This window comes from Durio zibethinus, chromosome 21 (assembly GCF_047325235.1).
Source record: "Durio zibethinus cultivar Kanyao isolate XHJ-2024 chromosome 21, ASM4732523v1, whole genome shotgun sequence".
NCBI lineage: Eukaryota > Viridiplantae > Streptophyta > Magnoliopsida > Malvales > Malvaceae > Durio > Durio zibethinus.
The window spans coordinates 6722449-6742903 of NC_143182.1; the positions used below are offsets into that span (position 1 = coordinate 6722449).

General features: G+C 31.4%; 2 protein-coding genes and 1 long non-coding RNA gene across 3 annotated transcripts; all 3 read right to left on the reverse strand.

Annotated features, from left to right (window-relative positions):
- Nucleotides 1–12823: 12823 nt before the first annotated feature.
- On the reverse strand, nucleotides 12824–14680 carry LOC149512817 (uncharacterized). Its single transcript, XR_016331102.1, has 2 exons — nucleotides 14048–14680; nucleotides 12824–13545 (listed from the first exon to the last, which is right to left on the reverse strand). It is a non-coding gene; the product is annotated as an uncharacterized LOC149512817 (long non-coding RNA).
- A 28-nt stretch (nucleotides 14681–14708) lies between these two features.
- On the reverse strand, nucleotides 14709–15494 carry LOC149512818 (uncharacterized). Its single transcript, XM_089751088.1, has 3 exons — nucleotides 15146–15494; nucleotides 15025–15029; nucleotides 14709–14765 (listed from the first exon to the last, which is right to left on the reverse strand). The coding sequence occupies exons 1-3, from the start codon at nucleotides 15492–15494 to the stop codon at nucleotides 14709–14711; spliced, it is 411 nt and encodes a 136-aa protein (XP_089607214.1).
- Nucleotides 15495–16275: 781 nt separating this feature from the next.
- Nucleotides 16276–18045, reverse strand: LOC111305233 (uncharacterized). Its single transcript, XM_022902572.2, has 4 exons — nucleotides 17705–18045; nucleotides 17430–17587; nucleotides 17236–17313; nucleotides 16276–16593 (listed from the first exon to the last, which is right to left on the reverse strand). Exons 1-4 carry the CDS (start codon nucleotides 17778–17780, stop codon nucleotides 16459–16461), a joined length of 447 nt encoding a protein of 148 aa, XP_022758307.2. The 5' UTR covers nucleotides 17781–18045; the 3' UTR covers nucleotides 16276–16458.
- Nucleotides 18046–20455: the final 2410 nt, after the last annotated feature.

Sequence of the window (20455 nt, forward strand, 5' to 3'; positions counted from 1 at the left end):
CAGTTCACTCGAGTTCGATTATGAGACATCCGATTACGTGAAAAGGGTTCGTGAAATCATCAAAGCATGAAAGTAAGTCAACCAAATGAGTCCAGCTAGATTTATAGATAATGTTACAAAAAGTTACCTTGCTTGAAGGATGAAAAGAGTTAACGAAATTAGGCCTCTACCAGCTGATGTTTCAGAAAAGTTACCAGCTTCTATTTCAGTATCGGTATTATCAACTTTTAAGATCGTCCAACGAGAGTTTGAGATTAAAAAAAAAAGTTAAAGAAAGAGAAGATGGTTATGATGGATCAGGTTAACCAATTGAGATATGATTTAATGATGAAAGATGATGCAATATAAAAATTGATAAAAAAAATGAAAAGTATTGAAAGAATATCTGTAAAATCTGCATCAAGAAAATAAGAAATTAAAGTTGGATAGTAAACCTTTGAAGGATCCAAGAAAGATATGAAAAAACTACGAGATATGGTGGAATATTGGAAGAACAGAACTTGAGAGAATAAAGAAATTATCTCCACACTCACCAAAGAACAACATGAATGGAAAAAAAAACTTTTAGGAGCTTCTGAAAAGGTAGCAAAGCACCAAAGAGAAAGTGAGAAGCTAAAAGCTGAACTAAGGAAGGAACAAAACAGAAACTTCGATTTGCAAAATGAGAAAAAAGCCTTAGAGCATGAATTAATGAGCTTGGAGCTTCAATTGACAAGCAATCAGAGTCACATAGATAAGATTTTGACTGAGTGGTAAGAGAAAGAAGATTATTAGGCTCACACTTGTAATATAAAGATAGATGCTAGAGAGATGTAAAAAGTAAAAAGTTTAGGGAGGTAACAATATATCGAACATCTGACTGCTCAAATCTATAAGGCTGTTCGAAAAGCAAGCAATATGGTTAAAAAGGTAGAAACACTGAAACAAGAAATTGTACCAATCCAAGCCACAGTCAAAGATTATTACACTTTTTGTATGAAGCTAGGGAGCAATATGCTCAAATTAAATGTTTTTATGGCTTTAATGTGAAAATGATCGGATGATGTATAAAGACTCACATGGTTAATGAAAGTCTCTTTTTGTTTTGATCGATCCAAGATAATGCCCTAATTTGCATTTCATTCATTTCATGCATGCATAATTGTAAATACTAACAACAATATCAACGATATTATATCATGCGATCTAATTCATGGTTAATAAACTAAGGTTCAAAGATAGCAAAGCTGAAGAATCAAAATCAATCAATTTCGTATAGATATAATACTTGTTCTCAGACTCGTGCCATGGAAGAAAAAAATACAACCAGATTTGAAAGGGTCAAAAAGGCACAAGAGAAGATACGAAAAAGAGTGATGAAAATACAACAAAGCATCGAAGCATAAATGGTTGAATTGAGACAACTGTTGCTTGGTTCAATAAAAGGAAAAGAAGTTGCTGACACATAAAGGACATGAGATGAGGTTAATATGGAAGAGTCATTATACCCTCCGGGATTCACTTCGTCTCAGGGCAAGTTCAAGTTCCTCGAGGTATACACATACAATCACCAAGTGCACGGCCATACCCTTATGTCAATCATTCTACAAGTCAACAACCGACCCACTTAAATATTAATTCGAAACCTATCCCAGTCAATCCCATCATGGTACCGAATCTTAATGAACAAGAGAAGTCTAATGAAATGTCAAAACCTGTTATAAATTTAAAAATTCAAAACAAGTATGACCAACTTGAAGAGATGCTTAAAGCGGTTGAAGGTAATGACATTTATATGGTTATTGACGCCAATGAGCTCAGCCTAGTACCTGACTTGGTTATGTCACCAAAATTCAAGACCTCAGATTTTAAAAAATACGATGGAATAAAGTGTCTTTCTGCTCATATTATCATATTTTGTAAAAAGATGACGGGTCATACCTATAACGATAAACTATTGATACACTGTTTCTAAGATAGTTTGACTGGTTCAACAGCTAAATGGTATATACAGTTAGATCGAAGCAAGATCTGTTCGTGAAAAAACTTGACCAAAATTTTTCTTATCAATATAAGTATGTCTTGGATTCAGCCCATGATAGGCTGTCATTACAAAATATAAAAAAAACTCGATGAAAATCTTCAAGGAATATGCACATCAATGAAGGGATGCAGCGACCCATGTTCAATCGTCACTGACTGAAAAAGAGATAACTATGCTATTCGTCAATACACTAAAGGTCCCGTATTATGACAGATTAATGGGAAATATCACAAAAAACTTCTCTGACATGATAATCTCAAGAGAGATGATAAAAAATGCTATCAAAAGTGGTAAAATTGAAGGGTCTGAAAAGAAGACAGTAACTTTAAAGAAAAAAGAGCATGAGACACATGCTATCACCCACAAAAATCCCTTACACCATCTTTTTATCCCATATAATCTATACCCCCCTTACTACCCTACCACAAACCAAATCTCTCAATAACCATACCATTATCGAGCACCCCAACAACCGCTATCCAGACCAAGTTTTAGCCCTCAACCATCTAATTATACCTCTACACCTCTAGCTCGACCATTTATCTGACCAACTCACCCAAACAGCAATAAAAAAAAACTCACAGAATAATAACAATCAGAAAATACCTTATTTTGACTAAATTCTCATGTCTTATATCGATTTATACCTTCAGTTAATGAGAAGCCACCTCGTCACTCTTACTTATGCGAAACCATTAAAACCACCTTACCCAAGTTGATATAACCCTAATGCCAAGTACGATTATCATTACGGAGTTACATAACACTCTACTGAAAATTGTACAGCACTTAAACACAAATGCAAGGTTTGATAAATGATGAGTTTTTGTCTTTTGATACCAAATTCAAGTCAGGTATTAGTGGAAACCTTTGTCGGATCACACTAAAGGAAAAATTAATATAATGGATAAGGGAAAATATGTGAAGATCAAAAGATGCACGGATGAAATGAAGACCCCTTTTGAATGGGTGTACGATTATTTGTATGAAACGGGCATGATTCAACCATTATTTTTGGATAACGAAAGTCATGAAGACCCTGACTATTTTTTTAAATACCATAGGAAAATAATTAGACATTCGATCCAAAGTTGTGAGGTCTTTAAACAAATATTACATAGCTTAATGGATGAAGCCATCATTGAGTTCTATGACGAATGTGATGGAAATAGTGTGAATACAGTGGGTGACGAGCATCCTGACAAGTTTTTTATCTCCAAACCTCTCACTGTTTACTATGATGAGAAATCAGAGCCCCTAATTAAGAAAACCATCTCCTCTTCTAGGACACCAATGACCATTTATGTCTATAGTCCATTCTCTTATCAAATCGACAAAGCAGTCCCATGGAGATACAATTATGATGTAGTGATGCGAGGGCCTGATATGATCTAGAATAATCCAAGCATAAAAAATACTGTCAAAATAGTGAGAATAGGAAGAATGATCTGAAGTGATTGAATTTACACTCCTAAAATGTTAGAAATGGCTAGGAAAGGGAAAAGCATGATAAGAGAAGAAGACACAAGAAAAACCCAAGATTCTCAACCGGTGGTAAGCTTGAAAGTGAAAGTTAACAAATTAGTATTAAAAAAAGAAGCTTGTGAGTTTTTAAAGATCATCAAACACAGTGAGTACAGTATGGTTGATCAGCTAAATAAATTATCAGCTCATATTTTCTTACTGTCGCTACTATTAAATTTTGAGTCGCGTAAAAATGCTTTGCTGAAAGTGCTCAACTAAGCTTATGTCGAGCATAACATTTCTGTTGAGAAGATAGATCACATGGTTGGAAATATTATAGCCTTGAATTTTATCACCTTTAATGATGATGAAATCCCTCCGAAAAGATATGGTAGTGTTAAGGCTTTACATGTTACTGTCAATGTAAGTCCCATATTATGGCCAAAGTGTTAATTGACAACGAATCATCTATTAATGTTATGCCTCTGACGACATTGTCAAAGCTTTCAATGGATCCCTCTCACATGCGAAATAATCATATGATTGTAAGAGCGTTTGACGAGACACGAAGAGAGGTAATTGGTGATATAGAGATCCCATTACAAATTGATCATGGTACTTTCAATGTCATATTTCAAGTAATAGACATAACTCCTGCATATAGTTGTCTATTTGAAAGACCTTAGATTCACATGACCGGAGCTAAACCTTAATCTCTATATCGGAAGGTAAAATTTATCATGAAAGAAAAATAAGTCTGTGTGAATGGTGATAAGGATTTATTAATAACAAAGACCTTAACAACTCCCTACGTTGAGGCAGTAGAAAAAGTGATTAAATGTTCTTTCAGAACTTTTGAAGTAGCAAATGCTACTTATATAAGAGAAGGGTCAAGGATACCGATCCTTCAATTGTCAAAAGCTACGAATATGATGATCAAATAGACTACTGGCAAGAGTTGGCGAGTCGAGTAAGGCCTAGAAAAAGTTCTACAAGGAATCACAAGAGCACCATGCTCGGTTGAAAATAAAAAAAGATGAAGGTTAGGCTATAAGCTTACGGCTGCTGATAAAAGAAATGTAATACTAGAGAAGAAAGAAAAGAGAATGGCATGCCTCAAAGGGTAAAATTTGATTGATGGAAAAATGGTGTTCCTTTATTTGTATGAAACTTTTTGTTCTGTCGGGCATGTCTATCCTGGGTCAATAGAAGTTGAACAAAAGGAACTGGTAATGGGATTAAAGGAATCTTTCTCGTGATTTCAAGTTGAAGTAGATGAAAGAGTCAAGCAAGATAAAGAAATTTTTTTTTTAAGAGACTCAAAAAATAGTGTATCATTTTTGTTATCCTTGAACCCTTTAACTCAAAAATTTTAATTGTTTTTGCCTAAAAACATGCGGAGGTTAAGTGTATGAGCTTATTTTCATTATCTTAATAAAATGATGAATGCAATGCATTTCACTTATATCATGTTTTATATTTTTCATTTTTTTTCTTTCGTTACTATTCTCTTTGCCCTTGCCAAAATCAATATTTTTTTTTTGTGATTATACCCATTTTCAAGTTTTCTAATAATGAACATTATGGATGATCAAAGCAATAACACCGGGTTTGATTTTGAAATTTTGACTCATATTAGCGAGCTTGATAATGATGTTGATTCAGAAGACTATGATTTACCTCATGATCTGTTGAAATGGATGAAACAAGAGAAGAAAATTATAAAACCCCACCAGGAATCAACTGACCTATTAAATTTGAGATATGGTGACAATAAGAAAGAAGTCATGATCGGTACTTCACTATCATCGATTGAAAAGAAAAAGTTAGTGAATTTATTGTAAGAGTACATGGACATATTTGTATGGTCTTACCAGGATATGTCGAGACTTAGTACAGAGGTGGTTGAGCATAAGTTACCTTTAAAACCAGAATACCGACCAGTACAGTAAAAATTGAGACGCATGAAGCTAAAAATGTTACTAAAGATAAAAGAAGAAGTAAAAAAGTAATTTGACATTGGCTTCCTAAAAGTAGCCAAGTACTCTGAATGGGTAGCCAATATAGTCCCAGTTCTTAAAAAAAATAAAAAAGTTAAAATGTGTGTGGACTACCATGATTTAAAGAAAGCCAGCCCAAAGGATAATTTTTCATTGCCACATATTGATACTCTTATGGATAACACTGCTAAACACTCTACTTTTTCCTTCATAGATGGGTTCTTTGACTATAATCATATCAAAATGGCTCACGAAGATATAGAAAAAACTACATTTGTGACAATGTGGGAGATATTTTGCTATAAAGTCATGCTTTTTGGGCTGAAAAATATTGGTGCCATATATCAAAGGGTGATGGTCACTTTCTTTCATGATATGATGCTTAAAGAGATAGAGGTATATGTTGATGATATGATAGTTAAGTCTCAAGAAAGGGAAACCTTTATTGTTAAATTTAAAAAATTATTAAGGTTAATAGTCAGTAAAAGAGGTATAGAAGTAGACTCTGATAAAATTGAGCCATTCAAGAATTGTCAGCACCACGCACGTAAAGAGAGGTGAAAGGTTTTTTAGGGTGATTGAATTATACTTCTCGCTTCATATCCCAACTTACCTCGAAATATGATCCAATCTTTAGGTTGCTTCACAAAAATAATCCAAGTGAATGGGATGAAGAATGCTAAAATGCATTTGAAAAGATTAAAGAGTATTTGATAAGCCCACCAATGTGTTGGTTCCACCAGTTGTAAGAAGACCGTTGATTTTATATCTAATGGTTCAAGAAAAATTGATAGGATGTGTATTGTGGCAAAGAGATGAAACTGCAAGAAAGAGCATGCTATATACTATTTGAGTAAAAAGTTTACAGAGTACAAGGTCAAGTACCCCCAAATAGAAAAAATATGTTGTGCCATGGCTTAGACTACTCGTAGACTCAGGTAATACATACTCTACCATACGACATGGTTAATATCAAAATTGGATCCCCTCAAGTATATTTTTGAAAAATCATCTTTATCAGGTAGGCTAATGAGATAGCAGGTCATGCTCTCAGAATATGATATTGTGTATGTGACACAAAAATCCATAAAAAAAGTGTTATTACTGGTTTTCTTGCTGATCGAACTACAGAAGATTATGAACTATAAAGTTTGAGTTTTCAGATGAAGATTTGATGGCAATCTTGCAGGATGAAGATAAAGAGCCTGTAAGAGAAGTATGAAAAATATTTTTTGACGGGGCATCCAATATAATGGGGCATGGCATTAAAGCAGTGCTAATATCCCCATAAAGAAATTATTACCCATGTACTGCAAGGTTAGATTTCAATTGCACAAACAATATCACTGAATATGAGGCATGTGTCATGGGGTTACAGATGGCCATTAAAAAAATTTTTGAAACACTAGAAGAATATGGGGATTCAGCCTTGGTAATTTATCAACTAAAAAGTGAATGGGAGACCAGGACTCGAAACTAGTGTTATACCAAAGGCACATAGCTGGCTTGAGGAAACGTTTTAAAGAGATTCAATTGTAGCATGTTCCCCGGGAAGAAAACTAGATTGCTGATGCCTTGGCTACTTTGGCAGCAATATTCAAGTTAAATAATAGTATAGGAATTCAGCCCATTAAAGTACAAATAAAAATTTCACCAGCCCACTATTCAAATGTGAAAGAAGAGGTCTATCAACAATCGTGGTACTATGACATTGTACAATATATTAAGTGTCAAAATTACCCATAGCAGGATTCAAAAAATGGTAAGAGGATCATTCAAAGATTAGCAGCAAGTTTTGTGCTTGATGAAGAAGTCCTGTATAAAAAGAATCGAGATCAAATTTTATTAAGGTACATCAATGCTGTGGAAGTAAGAAGGATACTTAAAGAAGTACATGAAAGAATTTGTGTAACACATGCTAAAGGGTATATGATGGCCAAACAGATTATGAGAGCTGGTTACTACTGGTCTACAATGGAAAATGATTGCATCAGTTATGCTAGAAAGTGTCACAAATGTCAAATTTATGTAGATAAAATTTATTCCCCTCCAGTCTCGCTGCACGTCTTGGCACCACCATGGCCTTTTTTCATGTGAGAAATGGATATGATCAGACTCATAGCCCTAAAAGCTTTAAATGGGCATCGATTTATCTTTGTGATAATCGATTACTTTACAAAATAGGTAGAAGTAGCTTCGTATGCTAGTATTACACGATCAGTGATGTTTAGATTTATAAAAATAGAGATAATATAGTGGTATGGGCTCTAAAAAAAGATCATCTCAGATAATGCTAGCAATTTGAACAATAAAATGATGAAAGAATTGTGTGTACAGTTCAAGATCAAGCATCATCATTCAGCATCATATCGCCCAAAAATGAATGGTGCAGTGGAAGCTGCGAATAAGAACATCAAGAGAATATTAGAGAAAATGACGAACACATACAAAGATTGGCATAAAAAGTTACCTTTTGCTTTGCTTGCTTATAGAACATCAATCCGAACCTCCACAGGGGCCACCCCGTTTTCACTGATGTATGGGATGAAAACTGTATTACCGATTGAGGTAAAAATTCCTTCTGTGAGGGTGTTGATGGAGACAAAATTGGATGAGGCAGAATAATACTTTTTAAAAAAATTGTTATATTACAAAATAAAATAAAAATAACATTCTGAAAGAAATAATTCTTGGTACTCTGCCTAGATATTGGAGAGTCACCAACAATTTTCTATAAAGAATGTTATTTCATTTTAAGGATTATTGTGTTAAATCTTAAGTGAAAAAAGTTATTTTAAATTATGCCTAAATGTTGAAGAATTTTAAGATAATTTTTTAACTTAAAGATTTTCTCAATATTTTTAAATAAAAATTTTAGCAAAAATATTTTTTAAAAACGAAGAGAATTAGTATTAAATTTCAAGTCAAAACTATTTTTATCAAACACCGAAAATAGCACATAATTAAATGGTACTAATTTATGGGCGTTGTGAGGGTGCTAATCCTTTTCCACACGTAACTGACTCCCGGACCCAACCTGATTTTTCGTAGACTAAAATTTATCTTTTTTATAAACTTTAAACCCGTTTTTATAGTTTTATTAAAAAGATAAACTTTTGGGTGATCAATCACACCTTAACAAAAATCGGTAACAACTCTCTCATTTATTTTGATTTTAAAATTCATTTACGTCTGATAGTTTCAAAATCATTACGACAAGCTTGAATACTACTTTTGTAAGGCTTTGATTTAAATCTCATTCCGAGCAAATTTTTTTTTTACGAATAATTTATAAATTCAATATAATTTTTTTCTAAAATATACGATATATCTTAACTCTGAAATAGATAAGCTTTTCTCACGCTAAACTTCTATTAACCAAAAAATTCTTTAAGCTAAATAACGGCTGACTTAGTTCAAGTCAGCCAGTGAATTAGTTAAGAGGATTTATGGGAGAATTAATTTAAGTAAGCCGGTTTTGGTTAATTTTTGGCCGAGAGAGTTAAGCAGTTGGGAAGTTGCAAAAATCGTGGAATAAATGGAGGAAACCACCAAGCAAGAGACACAACTTTAACCTATCACTACACTCAACTTCAGTCTTGGTTTAGCTTATTTTCAATGTTCTTTAAATTTGATAAATTTTGTTCAAGCTATCCAAGAGCATTTTGTTTGTATTCAATTGATTTATTTTTATTTAATTATATGTTGTTCTTAAAAATTTTCAATTTCATACTTTTGGTGTTTTAAGAAACTTGTTTTACAACTTCAAGCTCAATCAACCTTGTTGAGCTAAAATCTTCTGATTGATTTATTGATTCAGTTCTATTCAACAATTTCACTTCAAATGGTGAAAGTTACTACATCTTTAAAACTTTGTTAGTTTAAAGTTTAAAACTAATCTGATCAATCTGGTGTGATTGAAGATATTTTCATATATTTTGGTTGAAATTCCCAAAAAAAAAACCTTTGAAATGAAAATACAAAAACTGACTTAGAAGGTTATTACGTATACGATAGGAAACGTTTGTTCTACGTTATTGAGCAAAGCTAATTATTTATATACATGATATTAGATAATTAAATAATCATTGTTTATTTTAATAGATGCATTAACGATTTTCGTAATAAATAATTAATTTTTTAAGAACATAATTACCAAATATGATTTAAATAGAGTTGATATATAATAATGTAAAATAATAATGGCTAAAATATTAAAAAATATTTGAATTATTTTATATTTTATTTTGTTTTGATTTATATCCAAATAAATTTTATTTAAAGCAAAAGATTAATTTATATTAAGAATTTATTTAAATACAAAGTAAATATTAAAAATTTATTTAAATATAAATTAAAAGTTAATAATTTATTTGGATGAAATTAAAGATCAAAAGTTTATTTGAATGTAAATTAAAGATTAATGATTTATTTATACACAATAAAATTTAAAATTTGTAAAACATTAAAAAATTTAATATATTTTTATTATTTTAAACTATAATAATTTTATGCATTTTTTTTCAATTATTTATTGTCTTTTCGTTGTTGTTTTTTTCTCTGTTTCCCTGGACGCACCGAGTCCAAACACACAGCAAGTATATTTTAAGCACGAAACAAACCGACTTCGGCTTGACTCTGAAGACCTTCTCCAACCAAGTAAATAAAAGTGGTTGGATTCCTAGGCAATTGCAATTAAAAATATAAATAATATGTTAATATTTATAAATTATTTAAGTTTGGTTAGAATAAAATTTAAATTTAATTTAATTATTATTGAATCGAATTTAAATTTTAATAATTTAATTTATAAATCGAATTAAATTTAATTATTTTTATATTTAATTTGAATAACTCATAAATTTAATTTAATTTTTATATTTAAATATATATTTTTATTATTTTAATTAATATAATATTTTAAATTAAAACACAAATAATTAAAATTTTATCAAATATAAAAATTAAATTTATTTTTATATATTAATCAAATATAATCATACGAATTTAAATAATTTAATTTTTATTTTAAATCAAATATTAAATTTAATTTAAATTTAATAATATATTAATTCAAACTTAATCAATTATATCCCTTATTACAACCTTTAACCACCCAAAATTCCACCACTCTTAACTTTTCTTTCTGGCCCCGACCAGGTTTCAAAGATTTCTCTCTTTTTTTTATATATAAAAGCAAGAACTCCTTGGAATCCAAGGCATCGGTCAGTCCAAATTTGATTCAAACGCCGTCTACTTTGGCTTTTTTTTTTTAACGCGGTGGAAAGGACAATAGTTTGACTCAGACCCTTTTTAATGTGATGGCGGCTAAAAGCAATTGAATATAGAACAAAAAGCGACTAAAAGGAAATTTCCCCGTTTTTTCTGGCTGTCAGAAGTCTGTAGCCGTGACCCCACCATGTTGTAAACTTCCAACACATGATAATCTTTATCAAATCAATCGCTATCCCGTGAAACTTCCTTGCATTTTCCACTTCTCTTCTGCTACCGAGACATGGATCGGCCGAAGAAAACATGTCGGATTGGGCTCTGCTGTTGCATCTGACGTGTTTTATTTAATTACCCCAAATTATAAAACTGAAAAACCCTTTTTCACTATTCCATTAAGAGCAGCTTTATATTTTATTTGATTAATTAATTTAGTTGGATTGGAAGGTAAGTACTGGTTTAACGTTTTCTAGTAGCACTCGATTCGATGTTTTAATTACATGTGAGACCCCATCAACCTTTGATTTTATATTTTCATAAACTCCATTTTTTTAAAATTGTTTCTTCTAATATTCTGACCTACCATCATAAAATTAAGAGTTACGAGTTGAAATTTGAAAACCCCAGCATTACATTAACGTGGGTGAACATGAGTTCTAGATAATGTATAATTTGAACCAAATTCACTATGAAAATTGTACCAATGGAAAGAGTTCCATTTCTTAAAAGGATTTATTTGAGAGTGAAAAAATACTAAATTTCAAATGATTATTTAATATTCTACTTTGACAAATTATCACACTCATTCGCAAAGAATGTTTTGATTCCATCAACAAAGTTATAATCTTTTAATTTTATTTTTAGAGTAAAAAAATTACACTATGTATTTTTTATAACGTAAAAACGTTAGTGTTTAAGACGAACCTTTTCCACATGTCGCTGCTAATGGATGTTGGTGCAAAACCAAAGCATAAAAACAAGAGATTGAAAAGTGGAAAAGGTGGGTAGCAACCAGAAAATCTAATTACAACCGGCCACATATTTGCCACTCACTGCTTAGCCAACGGGCTACACAGTTACACCCGCCCAGCAAGTTTCATAAGTACGTGCATGCATGAAAAAGTTGGCCCCGTCCCCATCCCATTCCGCCAAGACAACATATATGTAAATTTTCGTTGTGGCTTTGGAAACCACTCAAAAGCCTGATCAATGCTTTTCAGATTCATGTCTAAATAATCTAGATTATGTAAAATTACTCAGGGGAAGAAGAAAAATACATAAGGAAAACATTCTGATTAATAAGGGATTAGGTTTAATCGATTTTTTGTTTAAAAAATTTTAAATTTGAAAAATAATCATCTTCGTACGTTGGCATTGTTCAAAATGTTTACTCATTACTCGTTAGCAAGAGAAGAAACCTACATATCTACGCTCGGACTTTGGAATAAAATTTTTTATTATAAAAAAATTTTCTTAAATTCGTAACAAGTGCAAAATTCCACAACTTAAATGATTGACGCGACGATTCATCAACAAAGTCAAAAAAACATTTTAAGTTTCTTACCTATTAATAGTATTTCTCGAATACATATTATTATTATTTTTTAATTTAATTGATTTATATAATTAATCTTAAAATTTATATTAATTCAAATTACTAACACCTAATTTTTTTTTTATCTTCAATTCAAATTATAACTTCTTTTTATAGAAAAAAATATTCCTTTTTATTTTGATAATTTCAATTAATTATTAAATGTAACTCGTTCTTTTCATTTGTTTCATTAAATAAAACTCGTCGAGGAACGCTGAACCTGTCTATTAAATTAAAATCAGAGAAATTGTACCATTCATATTTAATCCTATTCTAAAAAGTTTGTCAACTTCTGGGTGCAGTTGGCACAGGTTTCTCCATTTTAAAGCTGAATAATAATAACGGTTAGGTTTTTTTGTACGGAAAAATAAATTTATCATCTGCAAAGAAAAGAGCAAGAGACATAATTAATAGCTTGGTCTTTAATTGATTGGATAATGATATTTGACCGTAAGAAACAAGGCAATTAAAGATAAATGCAGAAGTGAACTTAACGTGACAAGCATTATAATGTGAAAAAAAGAGGTATAGCATAGCATTTAAGCATGACAACAATGACCTTAAAGTGCCATCGCTCGTCATCTAGAAATTTCAACATAGCATATAGCAGCCTTTCAATAACAATGAGCGACAATTGACAAAAGCAATGTTAGATTTCTAGTCTGGCCAGCAACCCCAGCGTTACGTTATTTCGACTTTTCTTGGTGGTCAGGACCGGGTATAAATCTTCTAGACTCTAGTTATACGTGCTGATGCCACCGCTTCATCACGAAATGAGTCAGCGACGGCAGAGCAGTCTAAAGAGTATGGTACCGGCACTGTTCTGCCACAACTCTCCCTCATCCAGAAACCGTAAAAGCATAAAATCAATTGCAAATGCCCCATTAATTTCATGATCAATTCAAATTCATTTCAAGGTTAAAATTACCTTTCATCATAACACACTAGATACCATTTACAGCATGGCTGCTGTGTGAAACGTTCAATTTTAACAACTGCGAACAAAGCTGCCTTCGGCCCCAATTCATTGGCAAGCATATTGATCAACCGAGTACACTTACTTAAAGCCCAAAGGCCGAAGCAGAACCGAAAGAAACTACGCGCTCAATTTCCTTTAATACTAGTTGAGAGAGGGGAGAAACAAACTTGTGATTTGTGAATCTAATTTGGCAATCGTGCAGTGTTAGTATGATGTAATTTATACGTTTCCATCAAGCCCAGCCAAGCAACAAAACCTGTGTTTTCAGTTCCAATAATCATTTCGATGAGTTGAACGAATCTAAACCTACCCCGATTCTGAAATAATGCAAGAATGTTTCATCTTATGAGTTCTGAGCCACAGGGAAACGGAAAATATATTAAAAAATTTTGAAATTAATACAATTTCTCAAACTAGTTAGCATTTTCCAACTAAGTTCCCAGGAGAGTCGTATAAAAGGAACAGATATCACTGCCAAACCTCTTAATGCTCACAATAATGCATATGTATGTATGCCTGTGTGTGCATTTTTAAAGAATAATCATTATTGAGGAAAGAAAAGGAAATTGGTAGAGAACACAGAAAATAGACAAAATGGAATTACTTGATTCATCTAGATCAATTTATATAAAGGTATTATAGTATTTAATACTTGGAGAATGGAGATCACCACCTCAAAGAATCAAGATGGTATCATAACTTAATCAAAGTACTGTCTTCATATTATCAAATGGTAGTATAGGGGAAAATTGAATTACCATCAAAAAGAATTGTGGGATAGCCAACATTGCTCCTCTGCCTCCAAAGGATTTCTCTATTCCACCCAATTATGATCTACCAAAGAAAGAAGGGAGACAAAAAATATTTTTAAGAGGTGAAGTGATTAAAAAAAAATGCGGCAAAATAAAAGGATATAATGAGGAAGTGACTGATAAAGTGCCAATGGCTAGGGTCACACTCTTGACAACATGAAATAGCAATACAGTGATAACAATGAAAGTAGTTTGAAAGGTGGCTGCAGCATTTAGTAGTGCTATTGTGCATTGTACCAATAAATAAGAGTTGATATCGTGATGGTGCTAAAAAGGAAAATAGTTATAAAGTTAGTTTACTATCAGATACACTACCCAAAAACCATTGAATTCGAATGTCAAGAACTCATGATAACAGATCAAACATTCATTTTTCCCCCAGAAAGTCCCTCAGACTGTCATAATGCATTACAAACATCAAACCATTTACAAAACTGTTGAGATTGTCTTGAGTTAGTCTCCACATCAATGTAGATTCTTTTGCACTTCCTCTGTGTTTATACTTTTATCGAGAAGTTTTACTAGCATAGGTTGCGATAACGGTATAATCTTTTTCACCATGCCTTTCTCACTTCAATCCCTGCAGAATATTTAAAAAGGATTAGCCTTAGACATAACCGTAATTCCCTAAATATATCCCACATTGCCTGGAAGCTAGATCTACCTAAAAATTGCAGATACCCCACATAGACAACAACATTTCATTGAACTTACAAAAAGTATGCAAGGAACATTAGTCTGCTAAAGCATTTCTAATGAAAAATGCACATAAATTTATGAAAATCTCCTCAACATTATCTAATGGTTTGGCATCAGAGTTTAAAGTATTTGAAACATAAATATATCCAACCCAGTCCCCATCCAACAGTGAAAAATATATAAAACCTCGTACATTGTCAGATTAAAATTTAACTTAAACATACCTTAGCTTAGCAGCCTATTCGAAACAACACCCAATTGTCACTGCTACAAAATTCGACAAAAATTATGCAACCACATTGCCATATCACGTCTGTAATTGGGCACCGGAGCCCAGAAACTGACTCGCTCTATAATTAGCCACCCTAAATTCGCATTCTCCCAACTTATCTAACCCAATTAAATGGCACCACTTGCTTTCCAACGGTATCGACGCCACGTGCACCATCCTCCCGACCACTTTGATCTTTACCTCCATCTCCCCCACTGCAATTCTCGCGTCCAAAAACGGCATAATACATCTTTCCTTGGCGAAGCTGATACATTTTTCCTTGGCGGCGATCAAACAACGATCTTCGCAGCGCTCTCTCTCCTTTAATTTAATTGATTTCCAGCCAATCAGAGATTGCCACCAAGGGGTTTTACACTTGTTGGACGCGGTGATGGCGCACCCAATTCTGGGGCTTCCTCTCATTGAGATATGATTTTGGACTACGGCCCAAGAAGGAAGGTATGTGAAGGAAAAGATGTATGGACTGGACGGGGGTCGTCAGAAGGCCCCGCAAAGATTGGGCCTTGGGACAAAAGGGATGGGGCAGTCGAATTTTAAGATTGTTGAGGAATTGGAGTGTCCCTCCAGGTTTTGGCGTAAGGAAGGGTCCATGTCTTCCACCGTCCAGACCGATGGATGAAGACCGAAGTGGCGACTACTTATTAAGACCTGATGTCCAGTGATAAAAGGGCGCGGCGGAATTCCCTCTAACTACCAATTCAAAAGAAATATTAGTTATTGAGCATAAAATTGAGGAGCATTCAGCTACAATTCGATCATAATCTTTAACCTATTAAAGGAATTATTTGAATCCAAATTTTGTGTGCTTAATGACATCCCCAAAGTTAATAAACCAAATACTTTGCCTTTTTAAGTGTTGGGACAAGTCATTAAATCGTAGCCACAACCTCAAAACTCATTTTCATTTATTTTGATTATGATGAACTTCTCAAATCATTTTTACTTTTACCAAATTTTTCCAGTCAAAATTTGTGACCACCAAATTAATTTAAGATATGCCGCAAAGTTGCATTTTTTTTCAAAGCACTAAGCATTGTCTGGATTTTTTCATCTTACGATTATTATATTAAGTTGCCCTATATCAATTATGTCGTTTCTCTTACTTGGTGTTGATCGATGTTTCGAATATAAACATCGGTCGATTATGTTCAATTTAACACTTTTCCTTTTGTATATCTGAAAATTGTCTAATTGTATATCATTGATCGTACTCTAATAACTATGCTTACAATTATTTGCAGTACGGCTCAAGCTGCCCATGAAGGGGGGGAAATATGTCCAACAAAGAAAAAGAAAAAAAAAAAAAGGTGCATAATAACAATAATTCCAAGTTGAGTTGAGTTAAGTTTGAGGTTTGCATTCATTTTCAAAAGGCCATCATCATCCTTGCAAACTCCTCATAGCTGACTAGTCCATCACCATCTAAGTCGGCTTCTCTGATCATCTGTTCTGCTTCTTCCATTGTTAGTCTTTCTCCCAGATTCATCATTACTTGTCTCAACTGCAATCCAAGTGTTTAAGTAAATGGATTCAGATTAATTTCCCCACGTTTAAATGATGAATTTGTAGTCAGATGAGAGGGGAAAAAAGGCAAGAAAACAAAAAATTTCTGGCCAATTTGGAAAATATCAGCCATATATTATATATCAAAACTTAGAAGCAGATCGTTGAGATCATCTGCTGAGACAAAGGAGTGCAGTACATCGCACCAGCCCATTTCTGAATGTGATTAAAGACACTCCCATATGTAGGAGAAAAGTAAACCGGAAAAGCCTCTTTAAATCAATGTGAAGCCAAATATTTGCGTGCTGTCAAGCTCATATGACGACTGAGGAGATCAAATCAGGGCAAACATAGGCGAGAAAACCGATGTTATTAAACTTTTTTATTTTGGGTCAGAGAAGTAGTATTAGACTTTTAAGACTCGTTCAAACTTCACATACCCTGGGGAATTAAAGACCGGGGAGGAAACAAAGAGTGAAAACGGTGTTGAAAGTTGATAATGAGTTGACAAATAACAGAATCAAAGCCCTACTTTGATCTAATTGGCAGTCCAGTCAATTTCTTCCATTAATAGCACCGATTTTAAAATTGTTAATTTGAAATTACGTTTAATCCAAATGTTAGCAGGCTTATTTTTTACCTCATCTGCTGAAATAAATCCATCTTGATCTCTGTCGAATACTTTGAAAGCTTCTTTTAGTTCATCGGCCACATTATCCTGTGAGATTCATGTTTGCATCATTCTCCACTCTTAAGAAAACAATGAGCAAAACATACATGATAAACAGAAGAAAATATGAGCACTAACTCTTTTCTATTAAACGGTTTAATTACCTTCATTTTTCTTGTCATAATATTTAAGAATTCTTCAAAATCAATGGTCCCATTTCCTTCAACATCGACCTCACTTATCATGTCTTGAACTTCTTCTTTTGTAGGGTTTCCATCTAATGTCTGGATCACTGATGCCAACTCTTCCATGGTAATGAAACCTGCATTTTTAGATCAATGTATATGTTCAAAGAAGAGTGGGGGATGCTTAAGAAATGGGAACTTAATCCTGCTAACTATGAAAAAAAAAAATAAGAGCAGAAAATTAAAGCACATACCATCTGAATCTTTATCAATCAGGTAGAAGGCTTCGCGAAACTCAGCAACTTGATCTTCTGTCAATGTATCTGCCATTCTGGTTTCAGCTTAATTTGGAGCCGGTTTCTCTGTGATGTATGAATATGAAACAAAGAAATATAGAATGCTAAAGGTTGTCGTGCTGCCTAATATGTAAAATATCACACATAAATAAGAAGTAGGTAAGGAATTGCAAGCCAAACTGATTGGAAATAGTCAAACACGCTTGAGTTTGAATTCCATTCAAAGCAAGAAAATTTTTAGAAAATTAATGAGGCTTTGAATCAACTCCCAAAAATGGGGTTTAAATTTTCAACGAAACTCTTTGTCCTGAACTTGGCATCCCATCTCGAAGTCAGCTAGACCATGACTTCATCTTAATTAGTACATTTATTTTTATTCAAGTAGATGGACACAATCATCTTTGATCAAGTAATAATAAGATAAAAAAAAATACTCCAACATTCTTTTTTTCTAAAAATAATATTCGAACATTTTTAATTCAATGATTTTGTTATGTTTTATCTTTTCCTTCATTTTCGAACATATATTAAAAAAAAAAGTAATTCAACTATTAATTCTAGTCAAAGGGAGCATAGTATAAAGATTTTTCTAGAATCTCATTTCGACGGATGATTTCCATTTCCTTTACAAAGATTGAAATAATGGGCATTCAATGGAGCGGTCTGATTAATTTATGCAAATCATGAATCGCAAAAGCCTTTTTTTCAAGTGTTTTGGTGGACTGACTATCGTAGAATTGAATTCTATCGGCCATCACCATCTATCATGTGGGTGGAAAAATAAAAATTCTTTAATGTTAAGGCTAAGCTTGTTCCTTTGATTTTTCTATTTTTATTTGTTCAACTTTTTTTTTTCTTTTAACTTTCTTTAATTACGCGTTTCAAACAAGAATACCTTTCTAGACGTTATACAACTTACAAAAGGCTCTATTTTTTATTCTTTTTTCTTCTTTTTATTATTAAACAATTTAATTTTAGACTATTTGTTTTTATTTTCTTATCCTGGCTCTAGTTTTCACAGGAAGGAGAGGAGTGTGATAGCTCACTGCATCTGAAATTGGATAATTATATTCCAACGTATTGATTTTTACTTTAATTTTACTCTTATATATTTACCCCCATCCAACCTGCACCCTCTAAAATGTGTTCATGTTTTTTGTTGAATATTTTTTCATAATTTGAATTATCAAATAAAGTATAAAGTATGCCTAAAATTTTTTATTAATATAGAATATTTTTAAATTAATATATTTATTTATAGATACATTACTTTTAATTTTTAATAAAATTATTATTGATATAAAAATAATTATAGTATATTTTTAATTAATTATTAACCCATAAATATAAAAAATATATTAAAAATTTCATTATATATAAAATTTAATTTAATGCTTTTAATTATTATTTTATTTTTATAAAAAAACAGTTGTTTAATAATAAAAAATTTAATTATAAATATTAAAAATTGAATTTTAAATGTACATGATATCATCTTTTAAATAAAATATCAAAATTAATTAAATTAAAATTTTAATTTTTATCATTTTATTTTCTCAATTCTTTACTTTACTGACATTTTTATTTTTTATTCAAACATATTTTATCATTAATTTTAATATAATTACTATAATAATAAATTTTACATTTACTATTATTTTTAATATGGCCTTTCATTCAAAGAAAATACATATAGGTCTAAAGCCTTCCTTTCCATTCCACAAAAGCTGTCGCCATCCAGGACCACACCGAGGCTGCATATAAGTGGGCTTGGACCAAGTTTTAACTTTTAACTATTTATGATAAACTCGGTCCAAATTATTAGTACTAATACCTAGAGATTATCACATTAAATTTTTTATTATATTAAAACATCACATTAATTTTTTTAATATATTAAAATAGTACCATAAGAAACCAAAAATATCACATTAATGATCAATTATTATATTTGATACACAAATATCATGCATTAAAAAAAAACACAAAATATTATTATAAAATAATATTAATTAATTTAAAACATTTTTAAGTAGTCGATTAACACATTTTAAGATACTAATAATTTCCTATATACTCTACTTATGAAAAATATAATTTATTAATATAATACCAGTACTATATGTTATATCGCAATTAACGCTAATAAAAGAGTCTAGATAAATTATTCAAGATTCAAACTGTATTAAAAGTATTATTGTTTTTTTTTTTTTTCTTTAGGCATACAATGTATTTAAACAAATTTGATTAGATCAAATTTGATTAATAAATGTTATTTTTAGGGTGTGTTTGGTTAAGAGATTCTTAAATTTTTAAAGAAAAAGTGATTTTGAGAAAAGTGATATTTAAAAAGAATGTTGTATTTGGTTTATAAAAATATAAGATTACTTAATAAAATATTATATTATATTATATTATATTTTATAACATATAAATAACATGTAATATTTATAATATTGATACGTGAATAACACGTAATGCGTAAATAATATATTATTTTCGTTGAAATTAAATAAATTTTAAAATTAAATTTTTATATTTTTAACAAATATAATTTTATAATTCTAATTACTATTTTAATATTATCAGCATGAAAAAAAAAAAAGTAAATCATTTTTTTTTAGTATTTATAATAATATTAAATAAAAAAATATTATATTATATTATATTTTTAATGTTTTCAATAAATGTTATATTTTTTATATTAAA

Coding starts and splice junctions, on each gene's coding strand:
- LOC111305233 (XM_022902572.2), bottom strand. CDS start 17,780: ATGGCAGATACATTGACAGAAGATCAAGTTGCTGAGTTTCGCGAAGCC. Junction 17,588..17,704: donor GATTGATAAAGATTCAGATG/GTATGTGCTTTA, acceptor CTAAAAATGCAG/GTTTCATTACCATGGAAGAG. Junction 17,314..17,429: donor TTATGACAAGAAAAATGAAG/GTAATTAAACCG, acceptor TGAATCTCACAG/GATAATGTGGCCGATGAACT.
- LOC149512818 (XM_089751088.1), bottom strand. CDS start 15,494: ATGAGAGGAAGCCCCAGAATTGGGTGCGCCATCACCGCGTCCAACAAG.